General features: G+C 42.6%; 1 protein-coding gene across 1 annotated transcript in view; it reads right to left on the bottom strand.

The window, feature by feature from the left end:
* USH2A (usherin) overlaps window positions 1-17,255 on the bottom strand; it is a 763,885-nt gene that overhangs the window by 38,037 nt on the left and 708,593 nt on the right. The window contains exons 61-63 of the mRNA XM_063114845.1: window positions 15,771-15,998; window positions 9,468-10,984; window positions 6,435-6,756 (exon numbers count right to left, since the gene is read on the bottom strand). Of these exons, the coding sequence (XP_062970915.1) occupies window positions 6,435-6,756; window positions 9,468-10,984; window positions 15,771-15,998 (2,067 nt within the window). The remainder of the gene's footprint in view (window positions 1-6,434; window positions 6,757-9,467; window positions 10,985-15,770; window positions 15,999-17,255) is intronic.

The raw sequence follows: 17,255 nt of genomic DNA, 5'->3' as shown, positions 1-17,255 counted from the left end.
ATGAGAGAACGAACAGATCCAACAAGCCCTGCGTCCCAGGTTCCGAAGACCTGGTGTTCACATCTTTTCCTTGCTTCCGAGGGATTCCTTCCGTTCCCTTTCTAGACAGATGAGCAGAAACAGTTCCCTTCTGTTTAATTCAGTTTAAGTTGGCTTTCTATTACTTGCAGTGAACTAGTGATGATAACTTATGGATGGTGTGGGTTTTCTTAAAGACATAAATGGGACTCTAATATGTAATAAACAAAATAGATTTATTACTTACTTGCATTTATATTTTATAATAACTTTATGCTTTAAAAAATAAATTTGGGCTGAGCCCGTGGCGCACTCGGGAGAGTGCAGCGCTGGGAGCGTGGTGACGCTCCCGCCGCGGGTTCGGATCCTATATAGGAATGGCCGGTGCACTCACTGGCTGAGTGCCGGTCACGAAAAAGGCAAAAAAAAAAAAAAAAATAAATTTATTGGTAAATAAACAAGTTAGGTTTTAATAAGAGATACCACTACCGATATTTCCATATGTCCATTTGGTGATGGATAACCATGTAACAATTTATTATCTGAAGATGATCTCATATACTCACTTGTATTGACACAACTTAAAGCTAAATACTATCAGAAAACCAAATTGCTTTGGGTTCAGAATTTATTGTGGCAGGTTTTACAAATTGTAGATTACAAAGGCCAATCAAGAAGATAAACTTTGATTAGAATTTCTAAAAATGGTATGGTTATAGCTTGCTCCTACTTGGCCCATAGAACATAGAACTGGAGGGAGCTTCTCTTTATAGGTGAGTACAATGGACTGACTGTCCCATCTAAATTTATATATTGGAGCCTAATCCCCTAATACCAATGTAGTGGTATTTGGAGGTGGGGACTTTGGGGGGCAATTAGGTTACATAGGGTAGAGCTCTCGTGAATTGGATTTGTGTCCTTATAAGAAAAGAAAGAGAGTAGAGCAAGCCCTGTGTCTCCCCTTCCCGTTTCCCCTTCCCCTTCTCATACAATGAGAAGTCAGACGTCTGCAAACTAGGAAGTGGATCCTCATCAGACACTGGATCTGGAGGTGCCTTGACCTTGGACTTCCCAGCCTCCAGAACTGTGAGAAATCAATGTTTGTTGTTTAAAACACCCAGTTTATGATATTCTGTTACAGCAGCCCAAACTAAGACAATGAGCAAAGGCCCAAGAAGTTAATTTGCTCAAGGGTCTAGAAATAGTGATAGGAGGACTAGAAGCTGCTGCCCCTTCTCTTTCCCCCTATTGGCTGGTCTCCTACAATTTGGTTGTCTTTTGTAGGGGTTGGTGAAGAGAGACTCCACACAACCCTCCTGCAGTCTCAGTCAGATGCCTTTGGCAGGAACAGTGAGGTCCCCTTCTGTGTCTCCTTCACAGCCTTCCCTTCCATCTTGTTTGGGGACAGTGCTGGTCTGTTAGAAAGCAGCACATTGCCATCCTGTATGGGCTCCTGCAGCACTAGCCCTAAGACCAGTCCCCACACCAGTGAGCCATAGGGTTTCCTCTAAGGCTGACCCGCTGCTTCTCAGTCCCCCAGTCACGAGGCACCAGAAGCCTTCAGAGCCCCTGAGTGTGCGGGGTGCTGATTGCAAAAATATGTTAAAGTGGGGAAGTTTCAGGAAAACTAATTAAGTCACTGACAGCATGATTCAGTGAAAAGGGGAGCCCTGGCAGGCCCTAGCAAATCCGTGGTGAGTCACTGCCTTAAGCGAGGGTGTGAATGTAAATGCACAATTCCAGAGAACTCCTCCTCAGCCTCAGCTCAGTCCCGAAGGCAAAGAGGAAAGGTTTTGTGGAGTAGACTCACACCCAGGTCCCTCTTGCAGCCTGTGGGAAGACTGTTGTCTTAATGTGCTTGCTGCACAATTAAGAATTTTGCATAGAATTTGGAGGTTTAAATTGTATATTCAGCATTAATACAGCCCAATTTTGAAAGGGTTGAAGAGAGAAATGAGTATTGTCTGTGAAAAAATCATATGAGATTTGTAAATACTGGTTGAGTATCTCATCCAAAATGCTTGGGACCAGAAATATTGGGATTTGGATTTTTTTGGATTTTGTAATATTTGCATTACACTTACTGGTTGAGCATCCCAAATTTGAAAATCTGGAATCCTGCGATGAACCTTTGAGTGTCAGGTCAGCGCTCAAAAAGTTGCAGATTTTGGATTTTTGGATTTGGGTTCCAAGAATCCTTGCTGTATTCTATAACACACAAGCCCGTAATCACTGTTTAAGAAAAAGTCCTGTGCATTGGAAGAATTTCATTTAGTATAGATGTATCCCATTTTGTATGAAACACATTTACAGAGTTGTTTGAGAATGAAGTTTTGGTCAATTAAATTGCAGTGAAATTAACAGAGAATGTTTGCTTTCTGAGACCCTGCACTTCATCACTCCACAAAGCCAGCCAGCCATCCTTGTGAAATATAAAAGACAGTTTCTAACTCCTTTAATTGTGTTTCAGATCTTACTGGTTTTATTAAAACTGATCCTTCAGAGTTTCAGCCTTCAAAATCTCAGAATTCTGGACGCTGTGCTGAAATGACTCAGACTAGAAAAATCCCGTTTTAAATGACGGTGAATGTTATCCTTATCATCAAAGACCAAGCCTCCTGAGTTAGAAACAAAATAAAATATAGCAATGACAAAAATCAAACAAAAACCATGAGGAGAGTACAGAAATTATTTGATTACTTGAGACAAAGACTTCCCAGATAATATCTTCTGTCCCCCTCTCCAGCTTCATACCAAAACAGTAGGACTCTTGTTTAGGAAAGCCATTCCTAGACCAAGGTAAATTGGCTAGTCATCAATTATCATGTAAATAAGGCACTTGTGGCAAGCCCGCTTCACTTATTTAAGCAATCAGTTTTTTAGGACAGTTTAGGACAGTGATTCTCAGTGCTGGCTGCACATTAGAATCACCTGGGGGCCTCTGAGCCAAATGGGTGACAGACCCATCCCGAATCAGAACTACAGGAGGACGAGGCCTGATATCGGCCTTGGGAGAGCTGTTGAAGTTCCACAGGTGGCCCTGATGGGCTGTTAGGGCTGAGACCCACTGATTTAGGAAACCACTACTTGAAAATCAGGTTTCAGTAGCGTAGCAGCAATGCTACCCTCTGGGGCAGTATTTCTCAAAACAGTGGGTTGTGGACCATCTAGGCTGCTTGTTAGAAATACAGATGGCCGGGGTGCCCTTCCCATCCCCCCTGGAATCTGCACTTTCAACAAACTGCTAGGTAATCCTTTTGTGCTATAAACACTGGGAACCACTTACCTTCAATATTGAGGTATTACTGAAAACTTAGAAGCACCTGCGGTATTACATGGATTTACCTCCAGATGAGCTAGTTAACAAGCTGGTGATGTGAGTTGTTGCGAGGTGAGCAACGTTTGTCTTTGCCCTTCGTGGCCTTCTGTAGCGAGTGGTTGCCCCCTCTTTCTGTAAGCGTCCATTTCTCCAGATATCTCTTGACCCTCCTGCCCATCAGAACTTATCACACTACATTCTTTTCTATCACTGGCCAACTGGTCAGATGGATTGATTTAGACTAGGGAATGCTGTCTTGTTCCTTCCCCATAACTACATTTTGGCAGCTGCCTTTGCTGACTTAGAAACAGGAGTGATTACAATGACAGCAGGCTGTGTAGGAAGGTGGTAGGGAGCCACATGTGACACTTGCAAGGCATGACATGTGCATGGCTACATACCCAACTAGAGCTCATCATGACCCTTCTGATGAAGAGTGCCACACCCCTGGGAAGTTTCTCAGTTCTTGGTTTCTATACCCTACAAGTATATGGATTACCTCAAAAACACAGTCCTCAGCAGAAGGGTCAAATCATGGTTGGGTATTGGGTGAACACATGTGTCTAGGACAGTGAAGGTGTTTTCTCAAAGGCAACTTGCAGATGAAGTGAATTTGAGAGCAATGCAAATTCATCTCAAAGAAAAAAATGTTCTTTTGTTAAAGGGAAATAAATTCTTTCAGTGCATTATTTCCTAAATGAGTTCTGTAGGATTACTCAGGGTGCATACAGACTCAGCATCTAGAAAGCTTAAATAAATACAATATTTTTGTTCCTTTATTTTAGCATTTGGTCCATGTTTTTCAAAATACCATTTTCCATGAGAATGGGGTCTTTGGGCTGATAGTCTAGATTTGCTTTTCCTGTTCTCTGTCCTCCTTATGTTGCAACAACATGGGATTAACTAGTAAATGCAAATTTGTGATCAGTTTGTTATGAAAACCAGATGAAATACTTTATTTGGGTGAGACTGGCATGGAGGAGCATGACACAGAGCTGAGAGTAACAGTTACAAAAGAGACAGCCCTGCCAGAGGTTCTCCACTCATCTCCCCTTTGAAAGGTGGGCCCTTGGCTCTTGGTCATCCTTAGCTCTTGGTGAGAAATCCGACTAGAGACAAGACTCATGCTTGGAGTTTACCATTCCTTAGAAAACTGAGATGAGACTTCTACAGATTATGTGACCGATATTTTACCCAATGACACAGTGATGCCAGAGAAGCTCTAATCACTGGTTTACATCAGCATGGATGGGGCATTTACTTTTGTCTAATTATAGGCCAAAGATTTCGTGCTGATGTCATCTAGCTCTCTCACAAAGGTGCATTTTTATTCATAAGGAAGACTAGATAATTGAGAATAGAGGGGTCATTGATAACTTGACACTTTTCAGTTAAGATAATGAGAAAAGTACAAAAGGATAGCCACAGAGGTTCTGGCTATTTCTAACAGTATTCTGTTTCCAACTGTGGCATCAGTAGGTATTTTGTTCCTTCATGACATAAACCACAATCCTTATCCTAAACCCTTGGGGTCTGATGTGTTTTAAAATAATTTTGTTTTTCAGATTTTGGAAAAGTAATAAAATGTATCTACTGTATATTTTGTCATATTCCCAAGCCACGATATGGTTAGCTATCTTGTAATAAAACACAACATATCACAACATTTCTGCAGCAAAACATATGAGTATTCACATTAAATAGGATAAATAAATACTGTAAATAGTCTCAAGTCTGTTTAGATTGGGATTTGTTGCCAAGTGAGTTGTGTTAAATCAAAAAAATACTTTTGTTTTTAAGAGATTTTTAGACTTAGAATGGCAGAAGGGACTATGGGCTTAATATCTGTATTTCTCCAAACTATTCAAGAACCTACTTATATTTTCAGTTCTTACAAACTTCATTGGGTAATTTGTCTCAGACATTAGTGGCCTAAAACATATTCTTTTCGTGCTTAAAATGTTACCTCAAATCATTATACTCATTGATTTGGTCGTCATATTTCTGGTGACTTAGTGGTTTTATTATTTCTTGTTATGTTAAGCTTTTTAAGGCTCAGTTTCCTCTTTTAGGAAATTTCTCTTGGCGTTGTGCCTGGCACTTAGTGCTTGCATCAATCAGCAAGCTTCCTTTGACTGCAAGCAAGAGGAACTGATTCTGACTTAAGTGAAAGAGAATTTATTGAGAATATATAGAATTAAAAGAATAGTTGAAAAAACCATGCTTGGAAATAGCAGGGATAAGAAAAGCTTTTGGATCGAGGTTAGGGTTTTTTTAATCAGTACTTCTCACATCCACCTTTTAAAATTCTGAGTCACTCTACTGAAGATCAAACCCCAGGTAAGTCTGTGGGGCTGAGCCTGGCTCACCTGCCCACCATTTGGCTAGAAGACAGCCTGACACATTGATTGACATTCCCATCAAGCCTGAGCAAGGGCTGGGGGCGGGGGTTGCTATCACAAGAAAAATGCAAATACATTCTGATGGCAGAAGAAAGCAAACCTGACAGGAGTTCTCTGTAAGTTTCAAAATATTTTCATAACATTATTCTTAATTCTTGGCTTTCTAGGTGTATGCAAAGTCCTATTTTTTAGGCTGTCTTCATAAGAAACCTACTTCACCCCCATGGGCAGGTTAGTTGTGTTTCTCTAGACTGTTCTCAACACAGAATATCTTTCTTCAGCCCAGAAGCTGTAGACATTTGTCATTAGATTTTGTTTTGTTTTAGTACAATTGCCGAGTTATTTTCAAAGTTATCTTTCAACAAAGATTATCTTTTACTACAGTAAGACTGACAGAGGAAAACTTAATGGTAGAAACCACTTCATTAATAAAAAATGCGAATACTTCCCCTAAAATTTACATAGAAAAAACAAGCATATATCACATGGACCAAGAACCAAGAAAATGAAAAAAGCAAATGAATATGGTCTTTCCTCCCTCATTTACTGCTAAAAAATTTTTAAAGGACAATATTACAGTCCTTAAGCCCCGTGTTCCTTTAAGAGGCTTTTAAAATTGCAAGCAATTTTTATAGGCAGGTGCCTATGGGTGCCCACCATCTCAGCTTGAATTGTTGATAACACACTTTTCTTACCTGATACTCATACTCTGTGAAAGGCAATAGTTCAGAATCCATAAAAGAGCTTGAGCTTCCATTATAGGTTAGCACTGGATTGGATTTGTCAGGCTGAGTTGCTATTTGTCTTCTGTACAATTCATAGTATAAAACTTTTCCATTGGGCTGAAGTGGTCCTGTCCACAGAAGGGAAACATTGGACTGGAATCCTCCCGGAGCCATCCGTACCTCTAGATGTGGAGGCGGTTGCATCAAAGGTGCAACCTCAGGGGTCTGTGTGGCTGCCCAGTCACTTGACGCGCATCCCAGGGCAGTGCAGGCTTGAATTCGTACTTCATACCTTCAGGACACAAAGCAGAATTTACTGTTCATCAGCAAAATAGTTTTCATGGGTACAATCTTTAAAAGACCAAGTGTTTTCAGGAAAAAACCACAAATAAATTTACATTTATTCTTATCTATGGATAACCCTTTTAAAGAACAACAAAGTCATATTTCCATGAAAACTTTTGAATATTTTAAATTCTTCTGGCTTTCCAAGCTACAGGAAAGACCCTTATCTGTTTGGAAGGGGTGGACACAAACCTTCCCCTAAGCAGGAATGTATGGAATAAATAAACTCTCAAGATTCTTTCCTGCATGAAAATTCTGGTACTCTGTGGAATTACTTAACACAGCAATGAAGAATGCAGACCTTGGGGAGTGTGAGCCAGTTTCAGCAGCACTGGACTCCTTCTGTCTCTGCAGCTAGAACTAAATAATTCCCCAGGAATGTTTCTGGGTCATGAAGGAACATCATGGAGTTAAGGTCTCAGTGGTAATAAATCCCCTTTCCTGATACCTGACATCCTAAAACAGGCTTTCTTACATCACACAAAGACCTTTGGGGGCCAGAGTTAACCCAGCTACACACTAGATTATCAATCATGGAGACACCTTATCACCACCCAGTTAAACTCAACCAATCAATTATGTCTTGCCTCTTAGCTGGTTTTGCCACTTGGAAAGGTCTATTTACATAGCAAGGGTTTTCCCCTCCCAACACAAAGGCCTTGTGTTATTATTAAGTGCCTATGGCTGCACATGAGCACTTTTCTCTCTATTCTCATGCCCATTGATTTTATGATCCCCCCGTTTTCCCTCAAGCACCTTTCTTCCTCCCTTGATTTCTTTTGGTCTGGCCTTTCCCTCTTTTGTTTTCTACCTTCTCCCTTTGCTACTCTAGTCACTGCTTCCTTTCTCTTTCACCCTTTCCCCTTCTTGACTACGCTTCTCTTTTCCCTGGTGGCTTCCTTCATTTGCCTCTTCTGCCTCGCCTTCCTTCCCTCTCCTCTCATGCATCCTCTCGTAATGGGGCCACCAGTCTATTGGTGAAAACATTTAGAGCTGTGTATGGCAGACCTGATTTGCAAGCAATTCTGTGAAGTCATTGTTGATTTTCCACATCGGGATTTTTTTATTTTCTGGATTATCTGCATAGCATTTAAATTTTGGGTCAGATTCCTTCTGCTACTTAGGGCATTCCCAGGCTACTTCTTGCTGCTGACCAGCTGGGGATGCCCAAAGAAGGATGGACACATTGATTTGCAGTATTCAGTAAACATTAATCTTCTAAAACCCCCCCAAAACAAAAAATTGCATGAACCCCAACATCATATATTAGAGATATTGTGTTTTATGTCATCAGTGTCAACTTTAGCTTCAATTAGAGTGGATAAATATCATTGCTGGTTTATCAGATAAATCAAACTTTTTTTTTTCAGCCTAGAAAAAGTGTCCCTCTCACATCTAGAAAACCTTTTCTTCTCTAGAAATCTTTTTGATTAAGAGTTTCAAAGGGGTACGAATTGATATAATTTTTTAACACTTGCATGTGCAGTCAGGTAAAGAGGGAGCCACTATAAAATGTACAGCTCTGCAGCTAAAGTGGGCCTTTTTTATGCCCTGAATCAGAGTAAAATAAAAGCCAACTCATATAGCATGTGGATTGGCTATGGAGGATACCTGAGGAAGTTTTAATTACTGTTTAATATTTAATATGACCTTAAATAATTGTCATGAGTAGATGCATAAGACCATGAATGTTTCATTTAAACAGCACTATATATCAGAGATAATTATAGGAGGGATCTAATCTGCACATCAGTAGATTACAATAATAGCTGAATTTTACCTACGGTGGTTGGAAATCAACACTCTTTCAGCCTTTAATTTTTTTAAGTGGTTCTGTTCATTTTACTAAATTTTAAACATAAAATGTCTTTTATTACTCTTCTCTCTGGGGATGTAAGTTATGTAAAATGTGATGGGGAAAAATGCCAAGCAATTCTTTAAGCTACGAGAAGAGGGCTGGTGGCAAGATTCCTTTGTGTGGAGAGCAACACACTTCTAGGCATGTCACACAGCCCAGTTGGAACTGTGGGGAAAACATGAGCTAGCAAAGTGTCACTGGCCTGAGAAGCCATGAGATCAGAGCTGAGGGAGTCGCTGAGGTGGGGTGAGGGTGGGGGAGTGTGTGTGAGGAAACAGAGTCAGAGGAGCTGCATTATTTCTGGAAGAAGTGCTGGATTCAGTAAGAAGGGCTTGCTCCAACACAAATTTTGATTTTGTCCAAGTCTGGCTGATTATAGGTCTCATTGATGGGCACTTTTTTTTGACACCTTAAAAATAACACATCATTTTCTTCTCAGTCTGGGTCAGATGACCCTACTGGGGGTCTCAGAGCTATCCATGGGCCTACACAATTCCAGAAGGGACTAGATATAGGGAATTGTCCCAGCTCAGTACTATTTGTTCCAGACATCATGGTGAATTGCAAACATTTCTTAGAAACAGACTCACAAAACAGCACCTGCAAGAATTCTGCTCTCCAGAGGTAATGCAAGCTGGCTTTGGTCGGAGGAGGATGTGCTTTGTCCACTGCAGATGGTTAAAGGGACAGGGGATGGGGACATCACGTGACTTGCTTTCAGAGTCTTCATTAGAACTAAGGGCTCATGTGATAGAAACAACAGTGGCTTGCTCTCAGAAAGCCCAGATGTGGCTACCTACCTGTGAAACGGCTTCAGCTCGTTTACTACGAATGACTGTGTGCCAAAAGAATCATGAGTTGGGTTTATGGGTATGACTTTCGTTTCTCTTTCAAATAGCTCACGGATGAAGAGGGTATAGTTGACGATATCGCCATTTGTCCCCACAGGAGGCTCCCAGTTCACTAACACCTCGTGAGGGCCCCCAGCCTGCAATTTTGGAGGTTCCATCCCTGAGGGCACTGAGGGGCTGGTTCGATCTTTGACGAGTGGACTCAAAACCCCCCCTTGGCTGTTGTTGGCAGTCACCGTGTAGCCGTACTCCACACCTGGTGTGAGGGTGAAATCATGGTAGCGGGTTTCCAGGCCTATGTATACAATGGTTCCATCCCTCCTAAGTTCATAACTTCTGATCTGGCCGTTTGGGTTTCTTGGAGGTTTCCAGGTGATTTCTATTGATTCTGAGCCTGTGACTTGCAGTGTTGGGGGGTCCATGTTCTCTGGTGGGGCCTCCAATGTCCAGGCAGACTGTGACATACTAGCTGTGCAACCTCCATTTGTGCAGGCGACAAGGGAGAAATTATACTGAGTGTAAGGCTGCAAGTGGGAAACCAGTAAGGACAGGCTCCGACCAGCAAAGTACTCCTTACCATCGTATCTAAGCAAGTAGTTTGTGATCTTTCCATTTGGAATTGATGGTGGTGACCAAGATACATTTATTTGACTGGCACTGATGGCCCAAAGAGCTGGAGGGCTGACTTGTGTGGGAGCAGCCTCAGGAGTTGTGATGTTGGTGGGTCTGCTGGGGGAGCAGCCTCCACTCGTGCAGGCCAGGACTGCATAACTGTAGGCAGAAAAAGGAAGCAGCTCTTCATCGGTATAATTGAAAGTCACAGCATCAAAGCTGAAAGGATAGAGTATTCCATTTCTTTGAAGCCTATAGGATTGGATAATGCCATTGGACTGTTCTGGTGGGACCCAGGAAATCAGCAATTTGGGGGGATCCCTAGACACATAGGCTATCTCAGGTGGAGAGAGACCTTCTGGAGGTGCTTGCAAAGTCCTTGCCACATTCCAAGAGCTACAGGTACACCCTGCTGAATTCCAAGTGCAGATTTTATATTCACACTGCATCCACGGCGGCAAACCTGTGTCATTATACATAAATGTATTCCTTTCAGTATTATACTCTGTGAAAACAATTTTCTCATCAGCCTGGATTGTCTGATTCCCCCAAGCTTTTCCCTCGAAGCATCTGCGAATCACTTCATAGCGAATTAGTTTTCCATTTGGGTTAACAGGCTCAGACCAGCTCAGCTCAACGCTGGTGGACTGCACAGACTGGATTGTAGGAGCCAGCTGGGAACCCGGAGGGGCTTCGTCTGTCCACAGAGCCTGGGGTGCTGTGTGTGTACACCCTGCCCTGGTGCAGGCCTCCAGGGTCAGCGTGTAGAGAGTGAAAGGGTCCAGGCGGCGGAAGAGAAACCGACGACTCAAACCGGTGTACTCCAGGACGCCGTCACTGAAGATGTTGTAGGTCTGCAGGAACAAGAGGAGCACAGGGAATGACTCACAGAATGGTGTACTGCGGGAGCTATTTAGCCCCTTTTCACTTTTACCCCTTATTGCTCATGTTGATGACCCCGATCTAGAAGGAACATTCTGATATTAATTTGGGGAATGTGATCTTTTCCAGCTAATGTAAGGTCTACAGAAGAAGAAACAATGTTTTACTTCAACTTTTTTTCTAAAGGTTGGATAATAGGTAAGCATTTATTGAAAAGCTAAGGATTATTGAATCTTACTCTTCCACTTCAATAGTGCTCGTAGGGTTTCTCCTATTTTTATTTTTTTAAAGTAGGAAATAGTATTCAAGTCCCCTATTTTATAGACACTACATGCTTCTGATCTCATCCTGTCTAGGCTATGTAGAGCCTATCTACATTGTCTGTCTTCCACGGCATTTGCTGGAAATGGAATTATAAAGCTTAATCACTTGCTGTTACACAGTGCCAGGGCTGAAAATGTGTGTGCGCTTGTTACACATATGTAAAAATATATATACACACACAATACGTATATCTATAATGTACATATATACACATATGTGTGTATAAATATGTATATACACATTTATATATGTGTGTACAGGTATGCAAGTGTATACACACACACACACACACACACAAACTTTGATGACTAGGAAATGGGTAAAACCATCTTGTTTTCTCTTGCAGGCTGTGGAAGAATTGATTGCACTGATTGCTCCTTTGGGGCAAAGTATTCTTTTGCTCTGGGGGAAACCATCTGAACACTCACGATATGAATGTAGAGCAAGTTTTCATTCCTGTATTACTCATTGTTCTTTTGGAAAGATGGGAAGTAACTTCACAGTACTGTAGATGTTTTTGAACAGCGATTTCCTGCCTTTTTCCTGCTTCAACAGCCCTGAGAGATACGACACACTCTGGTAGATGACTCACCGTGACGGTGACTCTCAAGAGGGTACAGGGCGCATATCAGAATCCCTTGGAAGGCACATATAGTTTGAAACATTACTGCGGTTCCTGGGAGAGCTTAACTTAGACTGAATTATTAGTATACTTCAATGTTATTTAAGAGTAAATAGCTTTGGGCCGAGCTCGTGGCACACACAGGAGAGTGTGGTGCTGGACGCTCCTGCCGCGGGTTCGGATCCTACATAGGAATGGCTGGTGGGCTCACTGGCTGAGTGCCAGTCACGAAAAAAAAAAAAAAGACAAAAAAAAAAAAAAAAAAAAAGAGTAAATAGCCTAGACTTTTGGAAATCTATTTATGTTGGACTCTTGTATATGGTGTGATTTTCTCGTTGGGGTCCCAGGGCAAGAGCACACCCCTGGGGGAACAGGAGTCGCAAATTTTCCGAAAGGAGCTTACATTCCATAATCAACTTGCAAGCCTCTATGACTCCCCAGCCCCGCTTGCTGCCCCTGATATTCACCTGGCAAATCTCTAACTAGTGTTAAATTCAGTTCTATCTCTATACCCACGCTCCTAAATGGGTTTGGAGAAAAATATTCAAACATGTTGACTGGTCTCACTTTAAAATGAATTTTCGATAGGCGATCACCAACTTGTAATGCTATTCTATTTCCCCATACGTTTGTGCTCTCATTTTCCAAAGTGATTATTTCATATCTTCTCCCTTTCCCACTAACCACCAGTTCTCTCTCCCCTCCCTCCCAGGTGGTCGTAGGCATAACCACATATTGAGAAAACAGAAGCAGCCAGAAAGGAATGTGCTCATGGTCTATACCATTACCACCATATCCATGTGACTCTGGACCTACTCTATTTGCTATGGACGAGGTGGCTCTGCCCCATCACAGGCCACCTGAGCTCCATATTCCTTCCCCTTCTCCATCCTAAAGACGTCACTCCTGCAGCTACTTTTTCCTGAAACACCAATTTATCACCCTCTGCCACTTACTGCTATTAGTGTTTAAATGGACTCTAGCATGTTTCCTTGATTTTTAAATAAAACTTCTCGACACCACAGTCCCCCAGCTACTGCCCCATTTCTCTGCTTTTCTTTTCTTCTAAACTTCTTTAATGAGTTGCCGTCCTCATTTCCTCACGTGCCATCTCTCCCTGAGCCATCTCAACCAGGATTCCCATTCCACCATCTGGTCTTCTTGTCAAGATCACAATGACCCTCATTCCCAGATCCAGAGCCACTTCTCTGCCTCACTGTCCTTGGCCTCTCGGCATCACTTGGCATGTCTTCTCCTCACTTTTGGGATGCCCCATTCACCTATGTTTCCTTATCCCTCTCTCGCCTCTTCTCAGCCTCCTTTGATGGCTTCACCTCCTCTGCTTGACCTGCACATTTCAGCACGGCCCAGGGCTTGAGCCCAGGGTTGCATCATCTCTAGCCACATTCTCTCCATAGCTGATCTCCTCCACACCATGGGCTTAAATACCTCCCATTTTATGATGGATTCCAAATACTTATCTCAGTGAAGAACTCTCTCGGGAGTTTAGACTTGGACCTCTGACTGCCCCCTTACCCATCAAACCTCTTCGTCCTGCAACCTCCAGAAGGCATTCCAAAGCACCCCTTCTCCTTTGAGTTTCACATCCAGTCCATTGACACATTTTGTCACCTCTGCCTTCTAAATATATCTCCAACCCACCCGTGTTCTCAGCTTCACAACTTCCACTCTAACTCCAGCCACCAGCAGTTCTATCGTGAATTCTTCAGTAGCTTCCAAACTCTATTGGTTCCCTCATAGTCTATTTGCCATGTAGCATCCAGAGTGGCTTTTAAAAACATAATAGTTGGGCCTAGCCCATGGCGCACTCGGGAGAGTGCGGCGCTCGGCAACACTCCCGCCGCGGGTTCGGATCCTATATAGGAACGACCGGTGCACTCACTGGCTGAGTGCCGGTCACAAAAAAAAAAAAAAAAAAAAAAAACCCATAATAGTTGATTATGCTATTCCTTTGCTTGAAGGCTTCAGTAAATTTTCTTTGTGCTTAGAACAAGTTCTAAACTCCTTGCCACAGCCCACGAGGGTGGCCACAGCCTGCCTCCTGCCAGCCCCTCCCGCCTCCCCTGCTGCTGTCCGCCCCTCGCCCCCCCCCCCAAAGCTTTGTCCACACTGGCTTTCCTCTCTTTCCTTGAATGCACCAAGTTCATTCCTGCCTTCAGGACTCACACTTGTGTTCACTGTGTCTGGAACATTTTGCCCCCGTCTCTCCACATGATCGACTCTGTCTTGTCTTGCAGGGATCAGCTCAAATGTCAACTCAGTTCAAATGATTACCCATTCTAAAATAGCCTCAGCAGGCGTAATTACATTATTCTATTCAATTTTCCTCATAGCATTCATCACTCTCTAAAATTCCCTTGTTTATTTACTGGCTTAGTGTGTGCCTCTCTGTACTCCACCATTCAAATCCCCACCCCCGCACGCACGCACGCACGCACGCACGCACACCTGTGTAAGGTCATGACAGCAGGGACCTTGCCTCTCTTGCTCACTCTTGAATATGTGCATGACACTTAGTAGAAGCTCAATAAATATTTGGTAAAATGTAAATGAAGGCAAAAGGAGCCAATGTTCTATTGTCAGTCACTCCTGGAAGAGGCAGGAGCCAGGCAGAGAAACTCCCACAAGAAGGAGAGCTTCGGGGCACGTGGGGGGAGAAGCTCTCTTCTCTGATGGGGGCCTTTGGGCTGGGATTTGGATTTTAAGGTCATGGATTCTAAGGCTCAAGCCTCTTGCCCCAGGTGGAGGAAGTGTGGCTCCTGCCACCTGCAGGCAGACTGGTGGAAAGCAGCGTGCTTCTGCTAACGTGTAGCTGGCCTGGAGCTAGGCAGAGAGGCAGCCCCCAGAATGAACCCGGGCCTGTGAGCTCTAGTTATGGTTCTGAGTTATTGCTGCATGTAATCTCCTGCTGTCATCCCTCTCACAAGGTTTTCAAGAAAGCTTTATTAAAAGTAACAGTTTAGTTTTATTAACATGGGAGTCTCTGCCACCTTGAGAAGCAGTGGTAAAGGAGGGGGTAGAGTGTTTATAGCAGCCGCAGGCTGGAGATCCCGTGGTGCCAGCTTGCAGGAGGTAGTGGGTAAGGCCTGAGGGTGGTCCAGGGCAGAACCTGAGGTAGAGGCAGGAGCATAGACCCATGGGGAGGAACATGAGAAAGGGAAATGAGGTCTAGTTTCATGCGGGTGAGGGTTTAAAGCACCAAAATGAGGGCTATTAATGGAAATGCCACCTCGTTTGTACTCACAGGCTAGTGGAGCCTGAGATACATGTGTGACTTTTCTAAGACTGTTTCTTGTGGCTGCATATGGAAATTGGGGAGTTAGCAGGCATGTCTGGCTTGCTTGGTGAGCTCTGCTTAAGGCACAAATTAGTCAAGGTTTAAGCATATAACTGGGTAGGATAATTCAGTAGGCAGTAAGAACACAGTCATTTATAGTTCGGTTCTGGTATGACTTCTTGGCTTCAGATCCCAACTTGATCATTCACTGTGTGGGCTCAGATGGTATTTAGCCTCTATGTGCCTCATGAGGTTTAGTGGTGCTTGCCTAGTAGGGTTGATGTGAGGATTAAATGAGATAATCCATGGACAGCATTTAGCTCAGTGTTGAGTTCATAGGAGGCCTCATACTTGTGAGCTATTTTCTCTAATCTACGATTAAGTGCCTGGAGGAGCCATCAAGGAGAATTAGACAGGCTGATAAGGGAGTTTTCCCGCAGTCACATGATGGCACGTCAGGGCTCATCTATTTCCATGGAGAACACCACGATTCCACACATAGGGTAGGCATTACCTTAATCACACCGTTGGTTCTCGCAGGCGCTGACCACTGCAGTAGCAATGCTCGGCCGTTCTCTTTCTGTTCTACTGTAAAGTTGCTCAGTCCACTTGGGGAAGATTCTAAGGTCTGAATCAGAGTCCAGGGGCTTGAAACTTCTCCTGCATGGTTTGCGGCCACAATGCCAATGTGATATGTTGTGAATGGCTCTAAGCCAAACAGGTGGGCTTGATGGCTTGTTTCCTGTAAGAAAGTTACCATGTTAAGTTTCTTTTAGAAACTGCCAATAATTGCTGGAAGGTCATTCTCTGAATTTCATGGCCAATGCACATCAGCAAAGGCAGCACAAATACCACAGCAGAGATTTGAGTTATCATTAAGGAAACAACGTGTGTTTTTTTTCTGTTTCTTGCTGACACCTTGAATATATTACCTAATGTCATGATTTCCACACCCAGCAAGTGTGGGTGAGATAGGATCCTTGCCTTTTCAGAGTTTGCAACCCACAGGATGTGATATATGAACATTAAAAAAAAAATCTGTGATGTCTCAGATCAGTGCTGCATCTAGCGCATGATGAAAATCAGTGGTAGCAAGTAGTATGTCAGAGACTGGAATAATTGCCCTATAGGTTAATCTCAAGGGTTTGGAGACTTAAATTGAATGAACCTAATTCTCTAATCCCCAGCAATATTTGTTTATATGTAAGTCTCTCTCCATCTTCCCAATCTCCCTTTCTCATTCGCTTGGTTTGTGTTTATATCTTACAAATTCAATACAAGAAACACAAGAAAACAGTAACAAACCAATTGAACTATAAACGTACAAACAGCCTTAGAGAAGTCTACTATTAATCTAAATGTGAAAATATTCTCAGTTGTTAAAGGCACTATAAGTAAAACCATGAAACTTACCAGAAGGATTTGTTACCTAGGAATTGAGACTTTGCTCTTTGTTGATTTAAAAGAAAAGAAAAAAAGGGATAGCAGAATTAGTTATTTTTCTGCTTGGAGAGCAACATTTAACATATTTTGCATAACAAAACTAGAGCTAAGAATCCTAATGTTCTGAAAGGCCCTGGGGTACTCTTCCACATCTGGACTGGGTGGATATGTGTTTAAGGTAGGAATTATGTCTGCAATGGGCTAGTAACGTGTGTGTGTAGGTAAACATACACACACACATATGCAAATTGGCATTTCTGCTGTGTGAATAATCATGACGAAGTTTTGACTGGGTTAGTAGGATATTTATGTTTAATGATGTGTGAGATCAGTTTTGCTTTATTAGATGTTTAAATATGATAGTCTTCAATAGTCTTCTTTTCTTGGTGGGCAAGGGAGGAGGAACATGAGGTGTGGAAGAGGTTATTTCTGAGAGTAGGTACCCAAGAACATCAAACAAAGTTATATGTAAGGAAATTTTCCTTAATTTGGGGATATCCAAATATTATTTTGGATAAAATAAAAAACAAGGTAACAAAATCAAATTGATCTAATT

This window comes from Cynocephalus volans, chromosome 11, assembly GCF_027409185.1.
Source record: "Cynocephalus volans isolate mCynVol1 chromosome 11, mCynVol1.pri, whole genome shotgun sequence".
Taxonomy (NCBI): domain Eukaryota; kingdom Metazoa; phylum Chordata; class Mammalia; order Dermoptera; family Cynocephalidae; genus Cynocephalus; species Cynocephalus volans.
The sequence above is the reverse complement of the archived record's forward strand: the minus strand, read 5'-3'. Positions and strand labels throughout refer to the sequence as shown.